The following is a 26,470-nucleotide window of genomic DNA, read 5'->3' on the forward strand; positions in this document are numbered from 1 at the left end:
ATACGATCAAGCTACCAACTTGAGAGCCCCCCTTGATAGTACGGCAAACGATCCTATAACTCGGTCTCCCAAATACCACCACAAGACCGGTAAAATAGAAAACCTATCAAGGGAAAACCTTTGCCTTGCACATGGTCCACTTGAGCTAGATGAAGACGATCTTGACTCCCTCAAGTTGGACCACCTTTCTTGATTGCGTTGGCTCGATGAAGATCAGATGATTGCTCCCCCATAGATCACTATGGGTGAGCCACTCTTCGGCACATCTTCACAAGTCCATTGACACCACAATGGATGGCAAGATTCAAGCACTTGATCTCTTCGTGATGCTCCACTTGAACTTGCACACGGTAATCTTGATGACGATCACCACTTGATGTCATCCTTTCCATGGGTTGTATGATATCTTCCTCTTGACGCAAGCCCATGGATACGTACCTAACCCCACATACAACTCTCACATAGACCATGGGTTAGTACATAAAGTGTAATGGACAATGCTTACCATACCATGGGATCACTTGATCCCTCTCGGTACATCTTCTATGCTTTGTGAGTTGATCAACTTGATTCACTCTTGACTTAGTCTTGATCAACCTTGAATCTTTGCAACTCTCTTCATTTGGATGATGTCTTGAAGGTAAACATGAATGATCACACAACCTTCTTCTTCAAGACATGCTTGCAATAAGCTCAACACTTGCATGACCAATCTTTGGATAACTCCTTAATAGCACCTTGGTCAACTCAAAAACTCCTTGAAACCAACACATGGACTTCAAGAAAATCCTATGGACAAATCCTTCAAATAAAACTCAAGACAACCATTAGTCCATAGAGATTGTCACCAATTACCAAAACCAAACATGGGGGCACCGCATGTTCTTTCATCGCTGATGGTTGTGGTGGACGCGCGAGTACTTCATCAAACTTGGCATCCAACTTGGTGTCAATTGTCTTCTCAATGTCATCAATCCTCTCTAGTGCATTTCCAAAGCTGGCCATCACGTCTTCCACCTGTTGACCTAACATTTGCTGAAATTTATCATGAAGCTCTTTCTTCGTCATGTTCTCCCAGTCAATCTCGTCGGCTTGTGATTCTGCCATGGTTAGCAACAATAGACACACACAAGAATATGATCCTACAGACTACTAGAAATTGGAAGTGGTGGGGTGTCACAAATCCGCCAAGCAAATCTCAAATTCTTACCAGTTCTTACCCAACAGTAGGTGGTGATCGGCAACCGTTGTAGTCAAAACTCTCAAAGCTTGGATAGAGCGATTACCAGGGAGAGTCAAACGCACTACGTAGATGTATATGGAGCTGGGAAGGCTTATGATATGGTAGCAAAAGGGTCATCAATAATCAATTGAAAGATGCAAAGTTGAATAAACGCTCAACGACGGTATTGTATTGGTCCTAGGCTAGACCGTGCTAGAGACGCGAGCCTAGAACACAAACAAAATCATGGCGCAACACATAATCAAGGGAGGAGCACACTCTAATTTTTTTTCACATTTTTTGCACTTTTTTTCCTCTCTTTTTTTGCTTCACAACAATTTTTTTCCGAAAAAGTCTACAAACGGTCTAAAAACTGCCTAGCCAGAATTTTCCAGACTTAGTTTTTTTTGAGTTTGGAACTTTTTTTGACTGCAGGTAGCACAGAAGTTGCGGAGTCCGACTTGCTCACGACTCGTAGTATCGCGTGATCTGGAACTCAAAAATAAAGGAACAAATATTGGACTCGGACTGGTGGCGGAGATGAATCTAGTGAAACTCGGACTGGTGATGATGGTATATGATGGGCGGTTGAGCACAGACTGGTGGCAAATCTATGGTGGAGGTGGACTCGGATTGGCGTGATGGTGACCTGAGGGATGTATATGACTCGGATTGGTGGCGGATATGCGGTGGATGTATATGGACTCGGATTGGCAGCGGATATTTGGTGAAGGTATATGGCGGTGGCGATGACGATGGTGTGGCGGCGACGTGAAAACTTGTGACCAGAACTCGAAACTCTAAGGTAACTAGATGCTAAGACCAGCAACTCGACACGACAATGCAACCGCAAATTCAACAAAGCAAAACACTAAAAAGATTATGCAAAGGCTCAGATTGGTTCGGATATGATGAACTAACCCTATTTTTTTGTCTTTTTCGTGGACTGTAGGTATGAAGAACATACTCGATCTAAACTATGAAAAACTTGAAAATCTCATCGAGCAGCCTAGAAATCTGATACCACTTGATAGAGGCAAAGGTGTCCCGATGTTTCGATGAGATGGTGGCTATCGTTTTGTGTGGGAGTCAACCTTGACGATCCGACTACGAACGTGCAAGACGTCACGCCTTAGAAATTGCTAAACCAATTTTCGAGGGGTTATTGACCACGCCGGAGCACGATCAACCTGACCATGAGGGTCTGTTTTTCTGCGAGCAAACGAAGAACAAGCAAGAAACTGAGATTACAATCTGGATATTGCGAATATAAGAGGAAAGCTTTATTAATGAAGGTAGGGTTCTGTGACGCCTTTGTCTGGTCGTTGAACACAAACGAAGTATGCGAAGTTGCAGCTATGGTGAACTTTTAATCAAAACAAAACCCAAAGTCTAAACGGTGCCCTAAGAGCTATATATTTGGAGGAAGAGGGGAATTTCGTGGCCCTTGGGGGAGGGGTCCGAAACTAACCCTATCTCTTGTTTCCCCACACATACGGACTCTAAAAATAGCCTATACTTATGTATTTCGAAAATACATGGGCCTGGCCTAATAATAAGGAGACACATCACCTTGAATAGCCTCTGGACGAAATTTATGAAGTGACATCTTGTATATTTCGTCCAAGGCTTCATGCACTCATTATGGTGGCTTCAAAGTCCCGAAATCATCACTTGTAACTCTGTTCTTGTTCCCCTTGCGCATGTCACCATCTGGTCTTGCTCCAGTGTTCTTCCCTCTTATCCATGCCATGCCCTTCCTTTGTAAGCAAAACAAATGTATCCAATTTAGGCAGCATCATATTCTCATGAACATTAGAATCATTACCAAGAAATGTGCCCGAGCTCTTGGAATTGGTCCAGTATTTGTAGCAGTAGGGGTTGTGGGTGTAACCATGGTATTGATGTCCTTATCAATGTTGAAGTCGCCACACCAATAGACAACCATAAGCTCTTCTTGAAAGACACACAAACTGCCAAGATCTGAAGTGAACCAACGGATTTGGGGACACAAACTCTCACAGGCCATTCGTCAGCGCCGGATCGGAAGTAGTCGAAGTAGGGAGAGACCGAAGAGATCTTATTTCAACACGCCATTGTCGCCACCACCTCGTTGATGTCGCCGGAGAAGCAAAACCTACAAAAAAAGAGAGAGATGGATGGACCCCGGCTGCTGGACAGAGAACAAGAGGCGGCGCGAAAGCTGCGGTGACGCCTAGGGTTGGGAGGCGGCGGCTGTGTTCGAACGGAATGAATCACTTCAATCTCTTCTAACGATTTTTAATTCTTTGACCCAGTATAGATGAGAAGCGAGAGATAGACTCTTGGTACTAGAGCCGAGCAACACTCTTGTGTCTCCTCGGGGCACAGGGGCATTACCCTCACCGTCTCCGGCGTATGTGTCATGTGATGTAACCTAAATCTGTACTTGCTGTTTTGTTTTCTATCAATGAAAAGATACACAAACTTTGCATATTTGCAAAAACGAAATATTTTAAAACGGAGGGATTTTTTTTTAAAAGGACAACTGGAATGACACATATAGCCGCCAGCTCAAATCTGATGGTAGTGGACCGCAAATCGCCGAGATGAGGACGAGACGAGCAAAAGGTGTTCCGCTGGAGGCCAGGCCAAGCCAACGAACGAACGGACTGGAAAAAAAGCTGAGCTTCCACAGTTTACCTCTTCCCCCTCCGGACCCGATCTCGGCGGATGGCCATTTACTTCGGCCCCTCTCCTTCTCCCCACGGATGGATGCTTCCCTCTCTCTCCACCCCCCAAATTCCCCAACCCCGTCGACAAGGCCAGCACGGGCGGCTTCAGGTGAGCGACTCTCTGAATCCATCCGTATTCTCCGTTTCTTCCCTCCTCATCGAATCAATGCGACCTCTCTGCGGATTAACATGGCCCGATTGCACGCATGGTTTCTTTTCGCTGATCGGCGTGGCGATTTGGGGTGTTATGGGCACGAAATTGTGCCCGCCTCTGTATATCGGGCTGCTGGGATTGGGTGGATTGCTGAATTCGGGGGCGCTTGCAGCGTCGCGGATTTTGGCGGCGAATGATTGGTTTTGTTAATAATATATAGTGGGTGATCATTTTTCTGTTGCAGAGTAACGCCAGCGCCCCTTTGATTCGAGGGTTCTTCGGCGACATCCATCATGTCTATTTCTATGAAGAATTTGGATCCGGCTTTCCGCGGGGCTGGACAGAAGGAGTATCCTTTTCATTCATGGCTTCAATCATCGCTATTTCTACGAATTTTCGTGGCTTGGATATTGGATTATCCTCCGGGACGGGGAAAAGAAAAAATGGTTTAGGTCTTCTATCATGGGATAGAACTGTTGGTAACAGTAAAGTTGTTGAGCACCTCCTAGGCATTTCTGATGATTCTTCAGTAACCTGCTTTAAGTGCTGGATTAAAATTACAGGGGGTCGCTTAGGCATTTATATTTCGAATATGAAATATGTGCACAACAAGTAATGCTTATTTAAATATCTTCGGGGTTTGCCACAAGTCATAGTTCTTTTATTGTTAAAACGTTACAAGCCTACGAAACGCTAACACACAATTCAGTTATTACCATCTAGCAACATGAATGATTTGACCTATCATGTACCAGTGCTCATTGTTTAGTAGGAAAAAAGGCATTTTGTATAAGCTTTTCTGAATATGAAGATGCACAAGCTTTTCTGTATTACACGGAAGAAGTAAAAAAATGGTGGTACCCTGTATTGGACGTTCAGTAAACAAAACATTATGGATGATGAATCTTGCAAAGATCAAGCAAACTGTAGTGAATAAATGTGACAAGGGATGCAGATTTTTCCTTTCAAATTTCCTTTGTTTTATCTATCATAGTACTCCTTAATCACGATTCAGCGGTTTGGAAATATGGCGTATTGAAAATTTCAAGCCAATTCCTGTACCGACATCTTCATATGGTAAATTTTACATGGGTGATTCATATATCATACTAAAGGTACGGACGTATTTATGCCTGGTTATGCATGCATTTTTCATTTGGAACATTGTCGCTGTATAATTGCAAAAGTTCACAATACACTTATTTCATCGGATGTTCAGTTTGTATATGCCTCGAATTCAGCTCTCATGTTCTTTTCTCTCCCTACAGACATCAGCCTTGAAAAAGGGTTCCTTCCGCCATGACATTCATTATTGGCTTGGTAAAGATACTAGTCAGGTATATTCTCAAATTATTTGGCAATGCACACTTGATTTAGCTATTCTGAGCTGCTGCTACCCAGGCTTTGTGTCACCTAATAATTCACCAACTTGCTTAATATTTCTCCACGAAGGATGAAGCTGGAACTGCTGCGATTTTAACTGTGGAGCTTGATGCTGCCCTTGGAGGGCGTGCTGTCCAGTACCGGGAATTGCAAGGCAATGAAACTGAAAAGTTACTCTCATATTTTAGACCATGCATCATGCCACAGCCAGGAGGGATAGCTTCTGGGCTCAATCACGTAGAAGTCAATGAGCAGGAGCACGTTACTCGGTTATATGTGTGCAGAGGAAAGCATGTTGTTCATGTTAAGGAGGTAAGCTATCTAAATCACTGTCCTTTTCTGTTTATGGCCAGTTCATTTCTTGATTGTGCTGGCTACTTCATGAACCAGGTTCCTTTTGCTCGTTCTTCCCTCAACCACGATGACATATTTATTTTGGATACCAAGTCCAAAATTTTCCAATTCAATGGCTCCAACTCATGTATTCAAGAGAGAGCAAAAGCTCTTGAAGTTGTGCAGTATATCAAAGATACTTTCCATGAGGGGAAGTGTGAAGTCGCAGCTGTTGGTAAGTAACTCTGATAATATGCCTTGACTATTTCAAATCATGGTTACAAGATCTGACAAGTGGGAATCCTCTGTAGAGGATGGAAAGTTGATGGCTGATGCGGAAGCTGGTGAATTTTGGGCTCTGTTTGGTGGCTTTGCTCCTCTTCCGAGGAAGATACGTTCAGAGGAGACTGGGGAAGACATGGAAGCTGCGGCGAAATTGCTATGGTAATTAATTACCATTAAATACCCATAGCACATGAGCATCAGTAGTCAATAAGAGTAATTTGCTATCGGCATCTCATCCATGAGTATGAGATATATTAACTCTTGAAAATGTCGAACTGAATAGCCGATTTTTGTGACTTCTCAGTTTTAATCAAGGACAGCTGGAGCCTATTAGTTTTGAATCCTTGACGCACGATTTGCTTGAGACAAACAAATGCTACTTGTTAGATTGTGGTGGTGAAATGTATGTTTGGATGGGCAGAAGTACTTCTTTGCAACAGAGGAAAGGTGCAAGTGAAGCTGCCGAGGTAATTTGTATGCCTAGATTGATTCTACTTATTAAATACATCTATGCAAAAATATTATACAAGCCTGAAGGCTCTGCTGATTAGAATGTGATTTTTTTTTTCACTAACTGGGAACATGACAGTGACCTGTTGGTCGGGGGAGGCTGCTTAACCTCCTCACCCACCTGGGTTGAGTTCTAGGAACTTTGGAGTGCATGTCTCCTTGAGAGCTCTTGAGTCTTGACATTCTTTGAATATGAATACTCTCACTTGCTAGCTGATACTGTAATACATCAAGTTGATTCCCATCAGTCAAATATAGTTCTGCAGAGAAGTATGATCATATTCTGGAGATACTTGGATGCATTAATACATGCTCTTTCTGAATGTTTACTTATTTCCGTCACAGAATGAAAAACAATACATTTTATACTCAACTGATTTTAGAAAAGGTACCACTTTTGTGAAATACTCCCTCCGTTCCTAAATATAAGTCTTTGTAGAGATTGCACTATGAACCACATACGGATGTATATAGATGCATTTTGAGTGTAGATTCACCCGTTTTGCTCCGTATGTAGTCCATAGTGAAATCTCTATAAAGACTTACATTTAGGAACGGAGGAAGTATTATATAGCATTCGCTGGAAATATTTTTGTAATCCTAAATCAGAGCATGCTCATGTTTTAAACTTGTGTTGCTGCGTGCTCAGTATGCTTTACTTTTGTACAGAAATTGCTCACTGATGATAGCCGAACAAAATCACATGTTATGAAAATGATAGAGGGATACGAAACAGTAGCGTTCAAGTCAAAATTTAATGAGTGGCCACCAACTCCTGATTTGAAATTGTCATCTGAGGATGGAAGAGGCAAAGTTGCAGGTAATACTCTACAAATTATCAGTTTCGGTACAGTGGATTGCTAAAATGTTCTCTAAACCGCTCATATTTATCTATTATTTTCTTCGTACAGCTCTCCTAAAAAATCAAGGATTAGATGTCAAGGGCTTGATGAAAAGTGCACCTGAAACAGAAGAACCCGAGCCTTACATTGACTGCACTGGTAATTTACAGGTATTCTTTTCGATGACTTCTTATGGATTTGTATTGTATGAGTAATGGTCACTGGTAGTCTGTCTTGTGCATACACATTTTAAGGTGCTAGTCTGATAGGTATCTTTGAATAGTCCACATACAAATTAGTCATCTTGTAACTCCCTAAACTCAGCCATGCCATCGGTATGCACTCATTTATCTTTAGTGCTCCCATCCAACAAAAAATTCTTTGCATAACAGCATCCGTCCATTTTATCTTGGTCCATGTTTGATGGTGGTTTTGTATTCTACATCTTGACATCAGGTCTGGCGTGTAAATGGAAATGCCAAGACTCTTCTGGCATCAGCTGAACAATCAAAATTTTACACCGGAGATTGCTACATTTTTCAATACACATATACTGGAGAGGACAAAGAGGAATGTCTTATTGGAACATGGTTTGGGAATAAGAGTGTTGAGGTACTATCTATTCGCAAAACCAAATCCAGATACGAGTTTGGAATTAATATGCATATTTATATCTGTTCTGAATTTGTTAGCTTAAAGTAACTGAAGATTAGCAATCATAAGATGCTAGCCGTTTCCTATTTTCCATTGACAAGAACAGATTTCTGGACAAATACTTGTGTATCTGCCTATGTTAAATGTGAGTTTGTGCATTCGAATGATCTTAATTGCTTTCAGGAGGAGAGGGCGTCGGCAATTAAACTGGCTAGCAAGATGGTTCAGGCTGCAAAATTCCAGGCTACCATGGTAACCCATTATTTTTTCATATGTGAATCTAGTTTCCACTCTCTAATTTGTTCTTATTTGTGTGCAGGCTCGTCTTTATGAAGGGAAAGAACCAATTCAGTTCTTTGTCATATTTCAAAGTCTCCAAGTGTTTAAGGTTTGCTTCTGACAGACTGACGTTGTTAGATAGATAATTCGAGTTGAACGTAACATCTATTTTCTCGCTGAATTTTGAATGTAGGGTGGTCTTAGCTCTGGATACAAGAACTTCATTGCTGAAAGTGGTCTGGATGATGATAGTTACTCTGAAGCTGGGCTCGCGCTATTCCGGATTCAAGGCTCGGGATCAGAGAACATGCAAGCAATTCAAGTTGATGCAGTAAGTTCATAATCATAAATTTGTTTGTAACTAAGATTGTATCTTTCATATCATCTGCTTCATCTCTACCATCTTTTCACTAGGTGGCTTCATCATTAAATTCGTCATATTGTTACATTCTACATGATGGAAACAGTGTGTTCACATGGATTGGGAACCTTACGACCTCGCTGGATCACGAGTTGGTTGAGAGGCAGCTAGATGCAATTAAGGTATGCCCTAGGCGATTTTTTTTTGTATTTATCTAACTTTCCTCATGCTTGGTACATTGGTTTATGTCTGCAGTAGTTGTAGTTTTAGTATTTGAGCTCATTAGCCTTGAAGGAACAATAGAGGCATAAGATGAGCTCTCATTCACATTATATAGTATATATTCTCTAATTGCCATGGAAAAGGAAAATAGAAGTGCCCATGAGAGTAATTGGCTCCTATTAATAATGTTTATTATCATGATCTATTTAATTCTAATAACCATCTGTGGTTATCTGATAGTTTTAGTCATGCTGTTTGGTTATCACCATTGTCATCACCATCCTTGCTATCTTGGTTGATTTATTAAAATATTGTTCGATTATGCTCTGAAATAGCTTTGACTTTGGTTTGCCATCCATTGGCTTACGTTTTAATTTGTGCTTCCCTTTTTGGTTATACAGTCAGATCTGCCATCCAGGTCACTAAAGGAGGGCAGAGAAACTGATAAATTCTGGGAATTACTGGGTGATAAATTGAAGTATTCGAACAAAAAAATAGAAAGAGAGCAAGAAAGTGACCCTCATCTTTTCTCATGTATCTTATCCAAAGGTAGTCACAAACAAGTCACTCTATGATGTCTTGCTCAGTAGAGTTTACATTCCAACATGTACTGACACTTCTGTTTTTGCCGTGCCAATAATATTGCTATTGGGGGTTCAAGATGGGAACTTGAAGGTAAGAAAAATAGCAATGTGAAGGTTTTATACCTGAGAATGCTATCCATTTGCATGTCTAACGCCAATTCTACTTGAACAGGTCAAAGAAATACATCACTTTACTCAGGATGATCTGATGGCAGAGGATGTTTTTGTTCTAGATTGTCACTCATACATATTTGTTTGGGTCGGGCAGGAGGTTGATGCTAAAGTGAAAACACAAGCCATGGATATTGGAGAGGTAATAACAAAATCCTGCATGCTATAATTAGAAATTACATTTCCTATTTGCTCTCTTACTTCCGTTTTCTCACTGCAACTGTGCCAGAAATTTCTTGTGCGTGATTTCCTGATGAAAAATCTCTCACGAGAAACAACGATTTTCACTGTTTCGGAAGGAAGTGAGCCTCAAATTTTTACGAGGTTCTTCACCTGGGACTCCGCAAAATCTTTGGTATGTTTTTCTTTTTTTGTGAGGGTGGTTGTTAGTTGGTATATAAATTGTATGCGCTTGCTGTGAAATTAACAGCATTTACTGTTTTATATGATTGCACGGTCACCTAATCATCCCTTAATCCTTATTTAGTTATAGAATAAAATGCATCACAATAACTCTTGTTTTTGTTACAGATGCATGGCAGTTCATACCAAAGGAGGCTCGCCATTTTGAAGGGTGGAGCAGCTAAATTGCTTGATGTAAGTCTTAATCTAGTCATCTTCCAGTTCTCGGCGGAAATCTTAGGTTCCATTGCTTGTAAACGATACTTATAGTCTGTCCTTTCTTTGCTTTCTTAGTGGCTGGTTGAGTCTCTTGATGTTTTATGATGTACTCCCTCCGTAAAGAAATATAAGAGCGTTTAGATCACTGCTTTAGTGATCTAAACGCTCTTATATTTCTTTACAGAGGGAGTATTTGCGGTTACTGGTGCTGAAGTGTGCATATATGCATGTGACCACTGACTAATCATCAACGGTCAAGTCGTATGAATGAGCCCATTGTTCAGCATATTTGTAGAGCCACTTTGTCATCTACATGAACGAGCCTAAACACAATACTGCGCATTATAGTTTGAAAGAGAACTGAGCATCGCTTAGTTGGATGCCTGTCCTCGCTCAGCCCACCCAGGGTCGATGCCTGGCCTCCCTGCGTTCTTGGTTGTTTGTTCTAAATAAAAATGCCACAGGTGGGTAGTGCCTGGTGGCGAGTTTATTATTTTACTTTGAAATAAGGAGTACGAACTGGGTAACAATAACCCTTCAGTGGATAACTGTTTTTTGTCTTGTTCAATTACATTGGCACTGATCATTACAGTTTAACTTTTGGTCATGTATGGTGGCACTAGTATCTTTCAACTACATTCTAAGTAGCATGCGACTTGGTATTATTTTGTTTTACTGATAAATTGCTTTAACGACCCTCTGAAAAACATCTCTACTCTGTCGTCAGAAACCAAAACGCCGAACACCAGCAGTTTCAGGAAGAAGTGCAGCACAAGATAAAGCTCAGCGCTCAAGAAGCATGTCCACCAGCCCAGAGTGCCACCGTATTCGAGGCAGATCTCCGGCCTTTGCAGCATTAACTTCTGCCTTTGAGAAACCTAGTACCAGGAATCTTTCCACCCCTCCACCTGCTGTTAAAAAGCTTTTCCCTAAATCAACCGGACCTGATACGTCGAAAGAGGCAGCTATCAGTGAGCTCACCAGTTCTTTGGAGGGTCCCTTGAAAAGAACAATACCGAAGTCAGTAAAAGGTATTGTGCAATACAACTGCTTAGACTTTGTGATGCCAATTGTGATAGGACCTCTTTTGCCTTACATATCTCCTTTCTGGATCTTTGCAAAATTAAGCGGGCCAAGAGGCAGGGAAGGCAATACAGGAGGAAGATGGCGCAGGCGACGACGAGCCAGAGGATGACGAGGGGCGTACAGTCTTCCCGTACGAACGCCTGGTAACCACATCCGAGGATCCTGCGCCCGACATCGACATCACCCAGCGAGAGGTGATTGATGAACTGTTCCTCTTCCACTCCCCACCCCTTCGTGTACTGCTACCTGACATGTGCTGCTGCTTCTGTAAACTGAATACAGATCTACTTATCGGCGGCCGAGTTCCGCGAGAAGATCGGCATGAAAAGGACAGCGTTCTACAAGCTCCCCAAGTGGAAGCAGAACAAGCTGAAATCTGCAGTGCAGCTCTTTTAGCCCCGTCGAATGCCGACCAATTTTGCGGGTTCTTCTCTTCACCTAGCTCGAGTCAATTGTTTTCCTAGGCTCTACTTCTTCCAGTAAATATAGGTCTTTGAGGGGTGTTCTTCTCTACTGAACCAGAGCTCAGGCAGGTTCTTTCTGTTGTGGGGCTCAGCGTTTTTGTATTCTTTTTATTTTTTTTATATAAGGTTGGTCGTTTGTGTGCCTGCCGGGCAGCAGAGATAAGCATGATTGAAATGAGTTGTAGCCTGGCGCGTCAGAGGTTCAGGTGCAATACAACGGCGCCAAAGCATATATGTACAGCAGACTGTTGAACCTGCTCAGTCGCCAAATTCGTTTTGTTTATTGCATCAATATAAAGCTTTATTGCGTGGGTAGCTGCCATTAAATCCATCTATGGTTAACTCCTGCTCCATCTGTGGTATTTGGGCCGTTGGATTGGAAAACGATGGACAAGACGCACACTTTGTAGAAGTAACCATGTATTCATCAAAGCCAATCTGTGCTCCGATTTCCGCTACAGTTTCATTGCTGTTTCTGTGTTTCAAGTTGCTCATGCACAACATTTCAATTTAAGTGTGGCTTTCAAATTTTTTTTTTGTAAGGTTCACAAAGATTAGTTGAGTCTTAATTTAGGATTCGGTTATTCATTATATGTCCCCTCTTATTGATGCTTAGCTGAAATTTAGCTGAGGTTCGAAAAAAAGGATCAAGTGAGGGTTCAACTATTCATTGTGCTTTCTCCTCGTTGTCGTCGTCATTTCAATGATGTTTCCCACAACTAGTGAGATTTCAAATAAGTTTCAAAGTCTAAGGCGAGGTTTGACAGAAACTCGGTAAAACTCAAACCACAATTTTACCATAGTGAAACCCATATGAATCCGAGAAATCATCAAGCAATCCTGAAACCTAGTGAAACACAATTTGAAACTCCATGAAGAAATGTGTGGTTTTAGAAAATTTCATAGTTGTCAATCAAGTTGCAAAAAAGTGAATATTTCAAACTTCGAAAACATATGTGGCATTGGTGTTGTTTCGAAGATGATGGTCAAAATGGATTGAAATTGGACATTCGGTTCAAATTTTATGACTTTTTTGTTTGGCCAATACAAAATAATACATTTATTGATGGGATAGTGAGGTGCGTTCCACGATTGCTTTTGATGAAATAGAAGGTCTATTTTGAAAATGTGCGCTACTAATACTCTAGCCTCATCACAGCCCTCTATATTTTGTCCAATTGCTCAAATGTCATGGGTGAGGAGTAGTCCTGACCATGGGAAGCCCGGCCCGACGCTGCCCCTGGGCCGGGCTCGGGCCGCTGCCCCTGGGCCGGGCTCGGGCCCAGTTTTTGAGCCCGAAGGCTGGCCTGGTCCGGGCCCGGGCCCGTCATTTTTGCAGTTTTCCGAAGGTCGGGCCGGGCCGGGCTCGGGCCCAGTTTTTGAGCCCGAAGGCTGGCCCGACGGGCTTTTAGGTGTTCGGGCCGGGCTCGGTCCTAGAAACACAGGCCCGATGGCCGGGCCGGGCCGGGCCCAGGCCTGGGTTTTTTGTGTCGGGCTTGGCTAGGCCCGGCCCAAAGCCTGGCCCGGTCCGAGGTTTGGCCAGGTATAGTGAGGAGTCCTTCATGGGCGAGCTCGATACACTATGTCCATCAGCCACACCTTTTGCTTTAGGTGCGCAGTGTCATCTCTATATGTATGATGACTATATAAATGGACAGAGTTGTGACACTTGAAATTTATGTACTGACATTAGGGGATAGTGTGGAGTTATGAGCGATGCCCCACAGGCTATAAACATAGGTACAACCCGTTGCCAAACTTCACTTGAGGCAACTTGGTTTTCCAGTGTTATAATTGGCAACAAGTCAATTTTGAGTGAGCTAGATTGGGTTTAGCTCAACTCATAACTTAAAAAAGTGAGCGAGATGGATTCGACTCGGTCTACACAATGTAAAATTTGAGTTCAATGTGGTTTGTAATGTAAAATTTCTATGGTCCGCTTATTGTTGCACTGCACAAGGGCTGCGGTCTTACAAATGAGAGGCCTATGCAAGTACTCTCTCCGATCCATTTTTGTCCGCCCATAATTTTCCCCAAAAAATCTGCCATGGTCTGCACGGTTAGATCTTTTGTCTATTCTTTCCAAGAATGCCCCTCCACTTCTGCTTCCCTTCCATCGCATTGATTACGCCAGCTCGCTCGCCTCCTTTCTTACTCGTACGCTATGCCAGCCAGCACACATACCTCCTCCTCCACCTATATATTTGCCTTCTACGTCGGTCTCTCTCCTTCCAAGCTCATCCTCATGGAAGATAACCTCTTGTGGGAAGACCGCCAGCCTCTGGAAGACTTCGAGATAGCACTAGCTCATCGCATGCATGCGTGTGAGGGCAATTTTGTCCACAAAGCATGCAGTGGAGCTTGTCTTGGTACGCGTGTCTCCTATGCGCGAACAAAAAAGGATTGAAGAGAGTACTTATTGCCTTAGGCCTCTTATTTGTATGACTAGCTTAGCATGCATGAAAGATATTCAAACTGGCATGGCAGGGCCAAGCAATATACGAGGGTAAAAGTGCAGGTCTTGATCAAACTAAGAAAACAAACTTTACGTAGTTCATATGAGTTGAGAAAATATTCCATGACGAGGGATTGGATTAAGAGCCTATGGGAAATATTGTATCTCTACTTATAGATGATGTAACCATTATTTCTAATTAATAAAGTGGTTGATGTTTTTCAAAAAAGGTAAGTACAATGTACTAAGCTACATCAACTACTTGTAGACCCAAGCAATGTGAAAGACATTTTTGTTCATGAAAGAATAAACGAACTACGCCAACGATTGAGAAAAACCGCTAGGTTAGGAATGTGCCTTAGCTTAGAGGCAATCATGTGATGAACTGATGATCAAGTTCAATGTGCCTTTGCTTAGAGGCAATCATGTTATGATCAAGTTCCTTGTATTCATGAGATATTAAACGCCAGCCCTTGAATATCATCTTAGGCATAGAATACATGATTAGTTTGCGAAACTCTATATTGTACCATGACATTACTCTAATATCCCTAGTTGTGGAGGCTATGGGGGGCACATATCCAAAGTGTAGCATGTCTATCAGCTGATGATCATGTTTGAAGGGTCACAGTGAAAGCACAAGTGCTCCCTGGGTGATTTTGGTAAATAATGTCAACATATCTCTTGTTGGACTAATATTTCTACCTAGTATATTTCAGATAAGTTCAACATTGGAGTGGCATGGACAAGAGGATGTGGAACCCCTTCAAGAAGCTAAGGACAAACATTGGCAGTAGCTCAAGACTCTACATTTCCATTTTTAGTGATCCAAGATCACATTGAGTCCATAGGAAAGACAATACTATTAAAAGGGGATGAGGTGTTGCTTAATGGCTTGCTTGCTCAAAGTGCTTAGTGATATGCTCCAAAGCCCTCAACCACTTTCTTATATTCACATATGTCCTAAACCTAAAAGTCAAACTCGGCCCTACCGATTTGATCTATCCGGCGCCACCGAGTTCATCTAACATAGCCACTGCCAAACCCTAATCAGTCCGGTCTCACCGATGGGATCTCGGTCTCACCGAGATGGGCTTGCAAACTTCATATTGCCTGTTGCAACAATTTCGGTCCCACCGAGATTATGCAATCGGTCCCACCGAGTTTGCTTGACCAATTCTCTGTTTGCTTATTACCAAAATCGGTCTCACCGAGTTTGTGTAACTGGTCAAACCGAGTTGAGGTTTTACCCTAACCCTTGCACATCGGCCCCATCGAGTTGACCTTGTCGGTCTCACTGAAAAGCCTAACGTTCATATTTTGACCTGAGTCGGTCTAACCGAGTTTTACCGTTCGGTCTCACCGAGTTTGGGAATCTGTGTGTAACAGTTAGATTTTGTGTGGAGGCTATATATACCCCTCCACCCATTCTTCATTCGTGAAGAAAGCCATCAGAACGTGCCTACACTTCCACTACTCATTTTCTGAGAGAGAACCACCTACTCATGTGTTGAGACCAAGACATTCCATTCCAACCACAAGAATCTTGATCTCTAGCCTTCCCCAAGTTGCTTTCCACTCAAATCATCTTTCCACCATAGCCAAATCTATGAGAGAGAGTTGAGTGTTGGGGAGACTATCATTTGAAGCACAAGAGCAAGGAGTTCATCATCAACACACCATCTATTACCTTTTGGAGAGTCGTGTCTCCTAGATTGGTTAGGTGTCTTTTGGGAGCCTCCGTCAAGATTGTGGAGTTGAACCAAGGAGTTTGTAAGGGCAAGGAGATCGCCTACGTCGTGAAGATCTACCCAAGTGAGGCAAGTCCTTCGTGGGTGATGGCCATGGTGGGATAGACAAGGTTGCTTCTTCATGGACCCTTCGTGGGTGGAGCCCTCCGTGGACTCGTGCAACCGTTACCCTTTGTGGGTTGAAGTCTCCACCAACGTGGATGTACAATAGCACCACCTATCAGAACCACACCAAAAATCTCCGTGTCTCCAATTGCGTTTGCACATTCCAATCACATCCCTTTATTTTCTTACAAGTAGCATGCTTTACTTTCCGCTGCTCATATACTCTTGCCATGCTTGCTTGAATTGTATTGTGAATGATTGAAATTGTGCTAATTTCCAACCTCAACTTGAAGAACTTAAAAACTACTACGTTTACTTGTTGAGGGTCTAATCACCCTCCCCCCTCTAGACACATCTTCTCGATCCTTTCAATTGGTATCAGAGCATTGGTCTTCATTACTTTGGTTTAATCACCATTGGAGGAAGATGGATGAGTCTTCGTTGGGGAGTATTAGATGTAGAGTGCCTATGCTTGATGGAGAGTTCTTTAGTGAGTGGAAAAATGAGATGCTTGGAATTTTTCATGAATATCACTTGAACAAGTATATTACTACTCCTTGTGAACCCCTTGTTGACCCCTTGCATCCTACCCATGATGAGACTCTTGACATGATTCACAATCTTAGAACTATCAATCTTATCACTAGAGGTTTGCCTAGAAATTTGATTGGACGCTTGCCAACTCTTGATTGTGCTTACACTATATGGAGATTTCTTGAGGAACGATTTCCAGACTATTCCTTGAAAAACTTAGATGAGATTATTCATAAGTCTATTGCTTTGAATAAGATGAATCCCAATGATCCTAAGTTTGGAGATGGTTTATTTGAGCTTAATAATCTTATGCGTGCCAAAGGAGATGTTGGAATCATTAGCAATATCATTTTTTAAGCTATTAGAATTCATAGAGATGAACATTGTCAAAATCATATATCTAATGAATCCCTCTCTCTAGGAAATGATCATTTGCAAGACGATGTTGAACATGGATACTATGATGAGGATGATGATAATGACCTTGATCTTGAAGAGTCTATGAGACACTTTGGTCTTATGGCTAACCTTCGCAGTTACATGGCTGGAGGAAAGGAATGGGTCCTTGATAGTGGATGTAACGATCACATGACCGAAGACAAGGATATGTTTCTTGAGCTTGCTGAAAACGACGACCCTCGAAAGTGTGTCACTTTCGGTGATAACTCAAAGGGTAAGTTGGTTGGCCTCGGTAAGGTGGCCATCTCACATGACAGCTCCATACAAAATGTTATGATCGTTGAATCTCTTGGCTATAATCTACTTTCTGTATCTAGACTAGCTGACTTTGGGTTCAATGTCCTTTTTACTAAAGTAGATTGCCAAGTGTTTCGAAGAGATAATCATAAAATGGTCTTTACCGGCATACGTAGAGGTGATCTATACATTGTTGATTTCACTAAAAAGGCTCAACCTAGAACTTGCTTAATTGCTAAATCTTCTAAAGGCTGGTTGTGGCATAGACGGTTAGGTCATGTGGGCATGCGAAATCTTGACAAGCTTATTAAAGGTGATCATATCCTTGGTGTTAAATATGCTATATTTGATAAGGATAGACTTTGCAGTGCTTGCCAAGTAGGAAAACAGGTTGGAGGAAGTCATCCTGTGAAGAACATCATGACCACGAGAAGACCACTCGAACTACTTCACATGGATCTTTTCGGTCCCAATGCTTACAAGAGTCTCGGTGGTAACTCGTTTGGATTGGTCATTGTTGACGATTTTTCAAGATTTACGTGGGTATTCTTTCTTGATGACAAATCGAAGGTCCAAAAGATCTTCAAAAACTTTGCTGAAGGCCCAAAACCAATTTGAAGTGAAGATCAAGAAGGTTCGCAGCGACAATGAAACGGAGTTCAAGAACGCCAATGTGGACACCTTTCTTGATGAAGAAGGGATTTCACATGAGTTCTCGGCTACGTACACACCTCAGCAAAATGGAGTTGTTGAGAGGAAGAACCGGACGCTCATCGAAATGGCGAGAATGATGCTTGATGAGTACAAGACGCCAAAACACTTTTGGGCAGAAGCGGTTGAGACAGCTTGTCACACAGCGAATTGTCTATATCTTCACAAGCTACTCGGCAAGACGGCATACGAGCTTCTCACCGGTAACAAACCCCAAGTTGGATACTTTCGAGTATTCGGCTCAAAGTGTTACATTCTTGATAAGCATCATCGTTCGAAATTTGCTCCTAAATCTCATGAAGGTTTCCTACTCGGTTATGGCTCAAACTCTCACACTTACCGTGTCTACAACAATTTCACTTGAAAGGTTGAAGAGATGGTAGACGTGAAGTTTGATGAATCTAACGACTCGCAAGTAGAGCAACTACCAATTGATGTAGGTGACAAAGATCCTTCGGAAGCAATTCAAGACTTATCTATTGGCAAGATTCGCCCAATGGAGGTGAAGGAGAGTACCTCGTCTGTCCAAGTGGAAGCCTCAACTTCACGCCAAGGTGAACCACAAGTTAACTTGGAGGCATCCACTAGTGGGACACATCAAGACGATGAGAAAGAGGATGTACAACAAGATGAACCTCGACGACCTCCTTCTCCACTACCACGGGAGAACAACAACGAAGAAAGACAAGAGGAAGAACAAGACAATGAAGAGGATGTTCCCACTACAAAAAAAGACACATCCGTGACATTTTGGGCCGAACAATTTTTTTTCTGTCATACATATGACACTTCTATGACGATAATTGTGACAAAACCCGGTATCATCATAGATGTGGTGGGATCCTACTTCTATGACAAAAAATCATGACAGAAAATGGGCTTTTCGTCCTGGGTGGGCCGGAGACGCAGCTGCATGACATTCTTTGGGCCGTCCATGATGGAAAAAACCGTGGTAGAAGCGAGGGCGAGGAAAATTTCGGGGAGTTCCCAGTTACGGTGGGAGGTCGGGGGCCGAGCGATGCGTGTTTCTCTTGTACACGTACGCGCGTGTGTGCAAGGCATTGGCTCTAACTGAACCCGAGCGAGGCGTTGGGCTCTAACTGAACCCGAGCGATTGCACTGCAGGCTACGCGTTACTGAACCCGAGCAGTTGATCGATGGCTGTTAACTAAACCCGATCGAGCGATTCCTTTGCTACTGCTGCTAACTGAAGCTGATCGATTGGATGAACAGTGAGCGTCGCGGGGGGAGGGGGGGTGGATGAACAGTGAGCGGTGGCGTTGCCTGGATGAACAGGACCTTGTGGTGTGGAGGACTGGATGAACAGTAGACGGTGGAGGGGTGCCCGTGGAGGGGTGGTTGAACAGGACCCCGTGGTGTGGAGGGCTGGATGAACAGTAGACGGTGGAGGGGTGCCCGTGGAGGGGTGGTTGAACAGTAGCCGGTGGAGTAGCGCGCGGTGGAGGCTGGATGAACAGGAGCCCGTGGAGGCTGGAGGAGGTCGATGGTAGCCCGTGGAGGCTGGAGGAGGTCGACGGTGGAGATGAACAATATCCCGTGGAGTCCCGTTTTGTGGTACGCCACACCCCTCCCGATGAACAGGACCCCTGTTCTACCGTAGCACTCCAACACAAATTCGTTCCGTCCATTTTGCGGTACGCCACACCCCTCCTGATCAACAAGACCCCCGTTTTGACCGTAGGAGGTCCGTTTCCTCCGTTTTGCGGTACGCCACACCCCTCCCGATCAACAGGATCCCTGTTTCGACCGTAGGAGGTCCGTTTCCTCCGTTTTGCGGTACGCCAGACCCCTCCCGATCAACAGGACCCCGTTCTGAACGTGGCCGGTCGAACACAAGGCCGTTTCCTTCGTTGTGCGGTATGCCAGGCCTCGTTTCCATCGCCTCTTCCGTCCAAGCCCTCCCGATGAACACGACCACGCATTCCGTTTCGACCCAACCGGTTGGCTCCCCATGAACACGACGACGATGCTGTTTCTCCATTCTGACCCAGCCATGTACATGAGTCCTGGCCGTACGTATGCGTGAGTAGGCGTTCGAGACCCTGCCCGTATGTACGTATGTGGTCGTATTTCTTTCTTGCACCCTGGCCGCTGTACGTACGTGTACATGCTACGTGCGCGCCTCTACTACGACACGTACGCGCCTCTACTACGACACGTGCGCGCCTCTACATCGACCAGTATATATGTACATACACGTTCACAACCAGAATGACAACGCTACGTACGCTTCGACCAGGTGGGTCCCGACTGTCAGGCACTTCCTTGCCTGCGAAGATGTAGCTGGTGGGTCCCAGCAGTCAGGGGGGCGAATTGTTTTGGTTTTTTTTTGCCCGGACGCACTTCCTTGCGTGCGAAGGTGTAGCTGGTGGGTCCCAGTAGTCAGGGGGAAACTTTTTTTTTCACGAAATACGGTGGCCCGTCCGGTGGGTCCCTGCTGTCAGGTGGAGGAATAATTATTTTGCGCATAATAAGGAGGAACTTCCTTGCGGCCGCCGTGGACCCAGCTGTCAGCCTCTCCACGCACAGTACTCTTCCGATGGAAGTCGGTCATTGACCACATTGACCACGCCGCGCCGAGAGCACTACGGCGGTGGACAACGGCAAGGCCTAGGAAGGGGACGGCACGGAGCCGGGGAAGACGTAGCAGTGGATGCCCACGCGAAGAGGAGTACGAGGGGTCACTGGTTCGGCTGCGGTGTGAGGCTATCATCGCCGCAGAATAACAGGGGGTGTGGGTGAGTAGAGGGATGGCCTGGCCAGCGGTTTGAGTAGTAGGGGCAGTGAGGCCTCCGCGACATCACAGCCGGCCACGGGAGGCAGGAGCATGCGGCACGACCGGCGCTGCTTTGGGCGGCTGGAGCACGAAGACCAGAGGTTGAAGAAGCACTACGGCCGTTGGATGGACATCGTACGATTACTGGAGCTAGAATCGTTCATATTGACTAAGTTGACAAAGCCCTCCGTCCCCGTAAACTTAGTAGGCCCACAAGTCAGCCTCCCACCAAGGTGAGTCCCAGCTAGCAGGGGGAGTATTCATTTTTTTGTGCGTAATAAGGAGGCATTTCCGGTGGGTCCGAGTTGACAGTGGGGGGAACTTTTTTTCGTGAAATACAGAGACCCTTCCGGTGGGTCCTAGCTATCAGGTGGAGGAATCATTATTTTGCGCGTAATAAGGAGGCATTTTCCTATGTGGGCCCCTACTGTCAGCCTCTTCCGATGGATGTTGTTTGTTGACCATGTTAACCTCGTCGCGCCAAGAGCACAAACGCGGTGGACGAGGGCGAGGCCCAGGAAGAGAACCACCCGGAGCCGGCGAAGCCACCGCAGCGGATGCCCACGCTGAGGGGAGAACGAGCGCTGACTGGTCGGCTGCGGGGTGAGGCTGACATCGCCGGAAAATAACAGGATGTGTGGGTGGTTAGAGGGATGGCCTTGCGGCAGCACAGCCAGCCACGAGAGGAGGAAGAAGGTAGTCCCACCGGCGCTGGTTTGGGCGGTTGGAGCAGGAAGATCAGAGATTGAAGAAGCATGGCGGCCGTTGGATGGACATCCCACAGTCACTGCTGTGTGTTGACTAAGTTGACAAAGCCTTGCGTACGCGTCAAAAAAAAATTAGGACAGCGTCATCGTCAACCTATTAGGCCCAGAAGTCAGCCTCCAAATCTGTGGAAAATAGCATACAACCCATTAGCCATTATTTTCAATAATTTACAGCCCATTTGCTAATTCTTAAGGATATTTGAAGCCCATATTCTTTTTATTAGCATTACAGACCATATATTCTGGGCCCTGCTAAAACATTCAACAAAATTTTGCATATTTCGGTGGGGTCCGAACTCTTTTAATCACGAAATTTTGAGTCACGTTAAAAATAATTTCCAAAAAATTATATCAAAATAAAATTCAAAAAACAATTCTCTGCAAAAAATGAATGAAATTTAGAATCTTAACTAGCAAGATGCCCGTTCGTTGCACGGAACATGATGATGCCAGTTGGCTTTGGTTTTTATAAGAGTAGAGAGTAGAGAAATCCTGAAAAAATGATATTTTAATGCAATTGCCGGTTGGCTTTGGTTTAAAAATTTACAGCCCATCTCTTACAACTTATAGCCCATTTTCTAGGGAAGCCCATTTCTTACTACTTACATCCCTCCTCATCTTGAAAGATTTGCAGCCCAGCAGGGCTGAGAAAAGCAAGTAGGCCTCAGTTTTGGTGTTCTCCAAAAAAAAAAGAACTGGGCTAGCCAATTTTAGAAAGAAAAAATATATCAACTAGGCTCGTCATGTGCTTAATAAAAGCGTAAGCGTGGGCTAGACGGGCCACAGCCCCCGCACAAACATGCAGTTGAGCTCCGTCTGTGAAACTAAAAAACAACTGGGCGAGCTGCTGGGTCCCTGGTGTTATCCGCTCGTTGTGTAATTTTCTTGTTTATTGACTACATTGACAATGGCGTGGAACCTAGTTGTCAAACAATTAGGAGGAAGTATTTTTTGGCTTGTAACAACGAGGCACCTGCTTGCGAAATGCAATGACCCTGGTGGGTCCCTACTTTCAGCCTCTCCATGTACAGTCATCTCCTGATTCCTCTTGGTTGTTGACCATGTCGACAACGCCAGACGGCGGCGGGCACAGCGAGCTAACCAAATCGGAGAACGACGGCAAGGCCTCGGACGGGAATGAATAGCAGCCATGGAAGATGCGGCAGTGTAGTGGCAGGTGGAGGGGAGTACGAGGGCAACAACATGCAAGTCAAGCATACAAATGGTACAAAAAGCCCAAGGATTAATTGTTCATCAATTTTTTAGACAAAACCCAGATTGAACATGACAGTAACATCTAACCCAACCACTCTTTTTTGCAATCACAAACAAATGGGTCGGTCTGATCCATAAAATCAATATCCTGTGCAAAAAATTTTATTTTAGGATGTCTACAACTTATTGTAAATAGAAGCCGAGCATGTTTAGAAGCCCATTTGTCCACCTGAAACTTCTTTTTTTGTTGTTCAACATGTTCGTCCGTGAGAAATCTCTTGCTGTAAAAATTAAGCCTCATGGACAATAGTAACCTCGCATTCAACAGGAAGAATGTGACAAAGCTTCTGTTTGCCTGGTTGGATGCATATCATCCCATCGTTATTGTCCTCAAACGAATGTCATGAGAACTGAGAAAATCCTCGTGATTATTACGCCAACAATTGGTTATATGTTTTCTCCATGTGGTTCTGCCTAAGTAGACATGAAGATTGAAAACAGTTAAGGTCCGAAAAAGAGTATGTCGAAAGAACGACAGCTGAACAGTTAATTCTAGTACAATATATACGGGCTTTCAATGTGCATGAAATCATCACCTCTATGTATAAATTTTCCAGAGATCGAAAGCATCGTAGCAAGCCAATAATTATGTTCAGATCAAAACTATACATTCTGATATATATGATCTTGACAGAATCCAGCAGCATTGATAGGCTATCAATGGACGAACTCTTCATTGAGCATATAACATAATATTAGTACCCAAAGTGTACTCCAAGATGATATAAAACTTATGCGCACAAATGAAAAATGCAGCATATGATTACAAATGTGTAGATAATAATATACGGTACCTAAAAAAGTGAGGAGCCAAACACCAACTCCTTGTGATTATTAAACGGGTCACGAATTACACCCAAGGTCTCCAGTTTGGGCGCACAGATGACAGTTATTTCTGAAGGTGTATAACAATTATGAAGGAGCAACCTTTCAAGTGAAAGGGCATCTTCGATGATGAGCTGCTGTTCTTTTGAAACAAATTCCAATGCTTTTAAGGTGAGGCAACTTTATTTGGAGACAACTGATACCGATTTCTATTCCCAAAACAATCAGCAAGCGCTCCAGGGCAGGGCAACTAGAGTGGATGATGCTGTGCAGTGAGGCCTCCGACAGATAAACCACCACAAGCGAAAGTTTTTTTTAGCAATGGGAGTCGAAGCATTTGTACCAAATCGTCTGGTAGATGGCACCGGGCGAAGGTGGCGGTGTGGAGAGAGGAGGAAAACTGCGAGATGGACAAGGTGGTGTGGGCATGAATTCTTGGTATGTTCGTGGTATGAAACTTTCGTGGTAATGGTAGAACTCAAACTGCTGGAGTTTTCCGAATTCAGGGATGTCAGCCAAGCGTCCACCTTGCCGGGTATGGATAACATGTAGCTTGTTGGGATGCAGAGGCATTGAACCGGGCCCTGCTGGTGAGAAGAGACGATGGCTCTGAGGAGATCAAATTCAGGAAGGACAGATATCTGACGACAGTCGAGATTGAGGGGCGCCATGCGCCACAGAGGGCGCCACCGAGTTGAGAGGACTTGTGTGCGGCAGCAATCCTTGGTGGGGAGAAGCGAGATGATCTCCTCAAGGATGACGCCCAGGAGATCGCTGATGGGGTCCACCGGAGATTCTACCGGTTCCTCAGATCTGGGTGGGAGGGGGGCTCGCCGCTTCTCCCCACGCTACCGGGTGCGGGATCTACAACCGGCGTCGCCGCTGGCGGGAGCCTCATCTTCTTGGCGCTGGGGCCAGCCGACTCCATTTTCCTTGTGGGCGTCGCGTCGAGCTCACGGGTTTGAGCAGAGTAGCCAGAGACGAGCCTATAGTGGGGAAGAAGGAGGGCTGGGGATTTCTGTAGGAGTGGAAGAAGAGGAGCAGGTGTTTTCTATACGAGTGAGGAAGAAGGTGAGCGGGGTTTTCTGTACGAGTGAGGAAGATTGGGGAGCGGGGGGAATTGGGTGGGGAGATGGAAGCGGGAGAGCAAGCTATTCGTGTTTATAAGGCCCGCTGCACTAACTACTCGCTTTTTTCCAAGAACCGCTCTCTTCTTTTGCGTTGCTGCATTGGAGCTGGCGCATGGGCTTGGCTGATTGGCCATGCATGCAGGATGCATGTGCCCGCCGGCCACTGCATGCGCCTGATTTGTTACTAGGCCTATTTATTAGGGTGGTTATGGAGTAAATTAAGGAGATTTATTTTCTCTGTGTGCATCCACCAAATTAGAGGATGCGGTATTGGATGCAGACACTCACATTAAACTAACATTCAGAAGAACAAAAGTTCAACATGTCTATGCATCTCAATGATTCACCATACTATAACCAATATACAAAGCTGTGAGAAGGTGTGGAAATAAAGAAAATCGGTCGATGCTTCTCTGAGCAAAGGGCCTCCCTGCGCACGCACTAATTTCCTGGGCATGCTTGTTTCTTCTCAATGTTGCGAGCACTTTGAGCATGTTGGCAACTCCACAGCTAGCTAGCCGCCTCATCTTGCAATTGATGCTGACACATTTGCAGCAAACACATGGGGCAATAGAGATGACTCAACATGGGTCCATATTGCGCAGTTCCCCTGATATCATATTCATTGTCTTGAATCTGAAAAGATAGGAAAACAATAGCTATACTTAAACGGTGTTGCAAAACAATAGCACATATCAATAGCTCGGCATGACAAAACACGATCATCTGGAGGAAGGGGATACTGACCTGCCTGAGGAAGATTACATATAATTTCATAAGTCCTTGGTTGATTTCCACCTTCGGTTGCACTGCTTGTTTGCTCCTCCACACATGACAGGATCGTTCTGCACTGCATCCAGCAAGTCAACGTACGAATAAGCTAATTTCATCTTGCGGTGGTCATTGTACCTAGTTACGAATGTAGGAATACCTGGAGCACCATGAGGTTAGCTGGCAGCAGGTAGATGCAGCCATATAAATTTTGTGCGGTGCTACCAAAATTGAGCTTTGTATCCCTTCCCATTATGAGAATTCTTCTTGAAGTTGGTAGAATGTCATAGCTTGTTCTTTGCATCAAACTTGCCTTTCCCCTGAGATTTGTTCTTGTTGTTTTGGGGCTGGTTGGGTTGGAAGTTCTTCTCGTGTACCATGTGGGCACTAGAAGCTCCCTCAGTGACCCAAGCACGTGTGTCTTTTGCTCTCACCTTCTCCTCAAAATCAAGAGTGCTAATGAGATCCAAAACAGAAAACTCATGTCTCTTGTTTTTCAGAGAAGTAGCAAAATCGTTCCACAAAGGTGGAAGCTTGGCAATGATGGTCCCAGCAACAAATTTGTCCGGCAACACACACTTAAAGTACTCAAGTTCCTTAGAGAGTGACTGTATCTCATGAGTCTGCTGAACAATAGAGCGCTCATCAGTCATCTTGTAGTCACAGAATTGCTCCATGACATACAACTCGTTGCCAGCGCTCGAGGGCCCAAATGTGGCCTCGAGCGCAGCCCACATGTCTTTGCTGCTGTCAAACAACATATGTGAA

The 26,470-nt window shown here is 44.3% G+C and overlaps 1 protein-coding gene across 1 annotated transcript; it reads left to right on the plus strand.

Moving 5' to 3' along the window:
- The first annotated feature begins 3,851 nt into the window (after positions 1-3,851).
- Positions 3,852-12,218, plus strand: LOC119365472 (villin-4-like). The gene is made up of 23 exons (XM_037631112.1): positions 3,852-4,045; positions 4,335-4,439; positions 5,106-5,205; positions 5,359-5,427; positions 5,543-5,785; positions 5,864-6,041; positions 6,118-6,250; positions 6,396-6,558; positions 7,271-7,421; positions 7,513-7,613; positions 7,900-8,055; positions 8,281-8,349; positions 8,417-8,485; positions 8,570-8,707; positions 8,791-8,919; positions 9,361-9,508; positions 9,621-9,634; positions 9,716-9,856; positions 9,944-10,069; positions 10,246-10,311; positions 11,063-11,366; positions 11,464-11,615; positions 11,704-12,218. The coding sequence occupies exons 2-23, from the start codon at positions 4,384-4,386 to the stop codon at positions 11,815-11,817; spliced, it is 2,820 nt and encodes a 939-aa protein (XP_037487009.1). The 5' UTR covers positions 3,852-4,045; positions 4,335-4,383; the 3' UTR covers positions 11,818-12,218.
- Positions 12,219-26,470: the final 14,252 nt, after the last annotated feature.

This window comes from Triticum dicoccoides, chromosome 2B (assembly GCF_002162155.2).
Source record: "Triticum dicoccoides isolate Atlit2015 ecotype Zavitan chromosome 2B, WEW_v2.0, whole genome shotgun sequence".
Lineage (NCBI taxonomy): Eukaryota > Viridiplantae > Streptophyta > Magnoliopsida > Poales > Poaceae > Triticum > Triticum dicoccoides.

Excerpts from the sequence above, each read along its gene's own strand:
- LOC119365472 (XM_037631112.1), top strand. The coding sequence starts at position 4,384 with ATGTCTATTTCTATGAAGAATTTGGATCCGGCTTTCCGCGGGGCTGGA. Across the intron at positions 11,367-11,463 it reads AATACCGAAGTCAGTAAAAG|CGGGCCAAGAGGCAGGGAAG; the intron begins GTATTGTGCAAT and ends TGCAAAATTAAG. Across the intron at positions 11,616-11,703 it reads TCGACATCACCCAGCGAGAG|ATCTACTTATCGGCGGCCGA; the intron begins GTGATTGATGAA and ends AACTGAATACAG.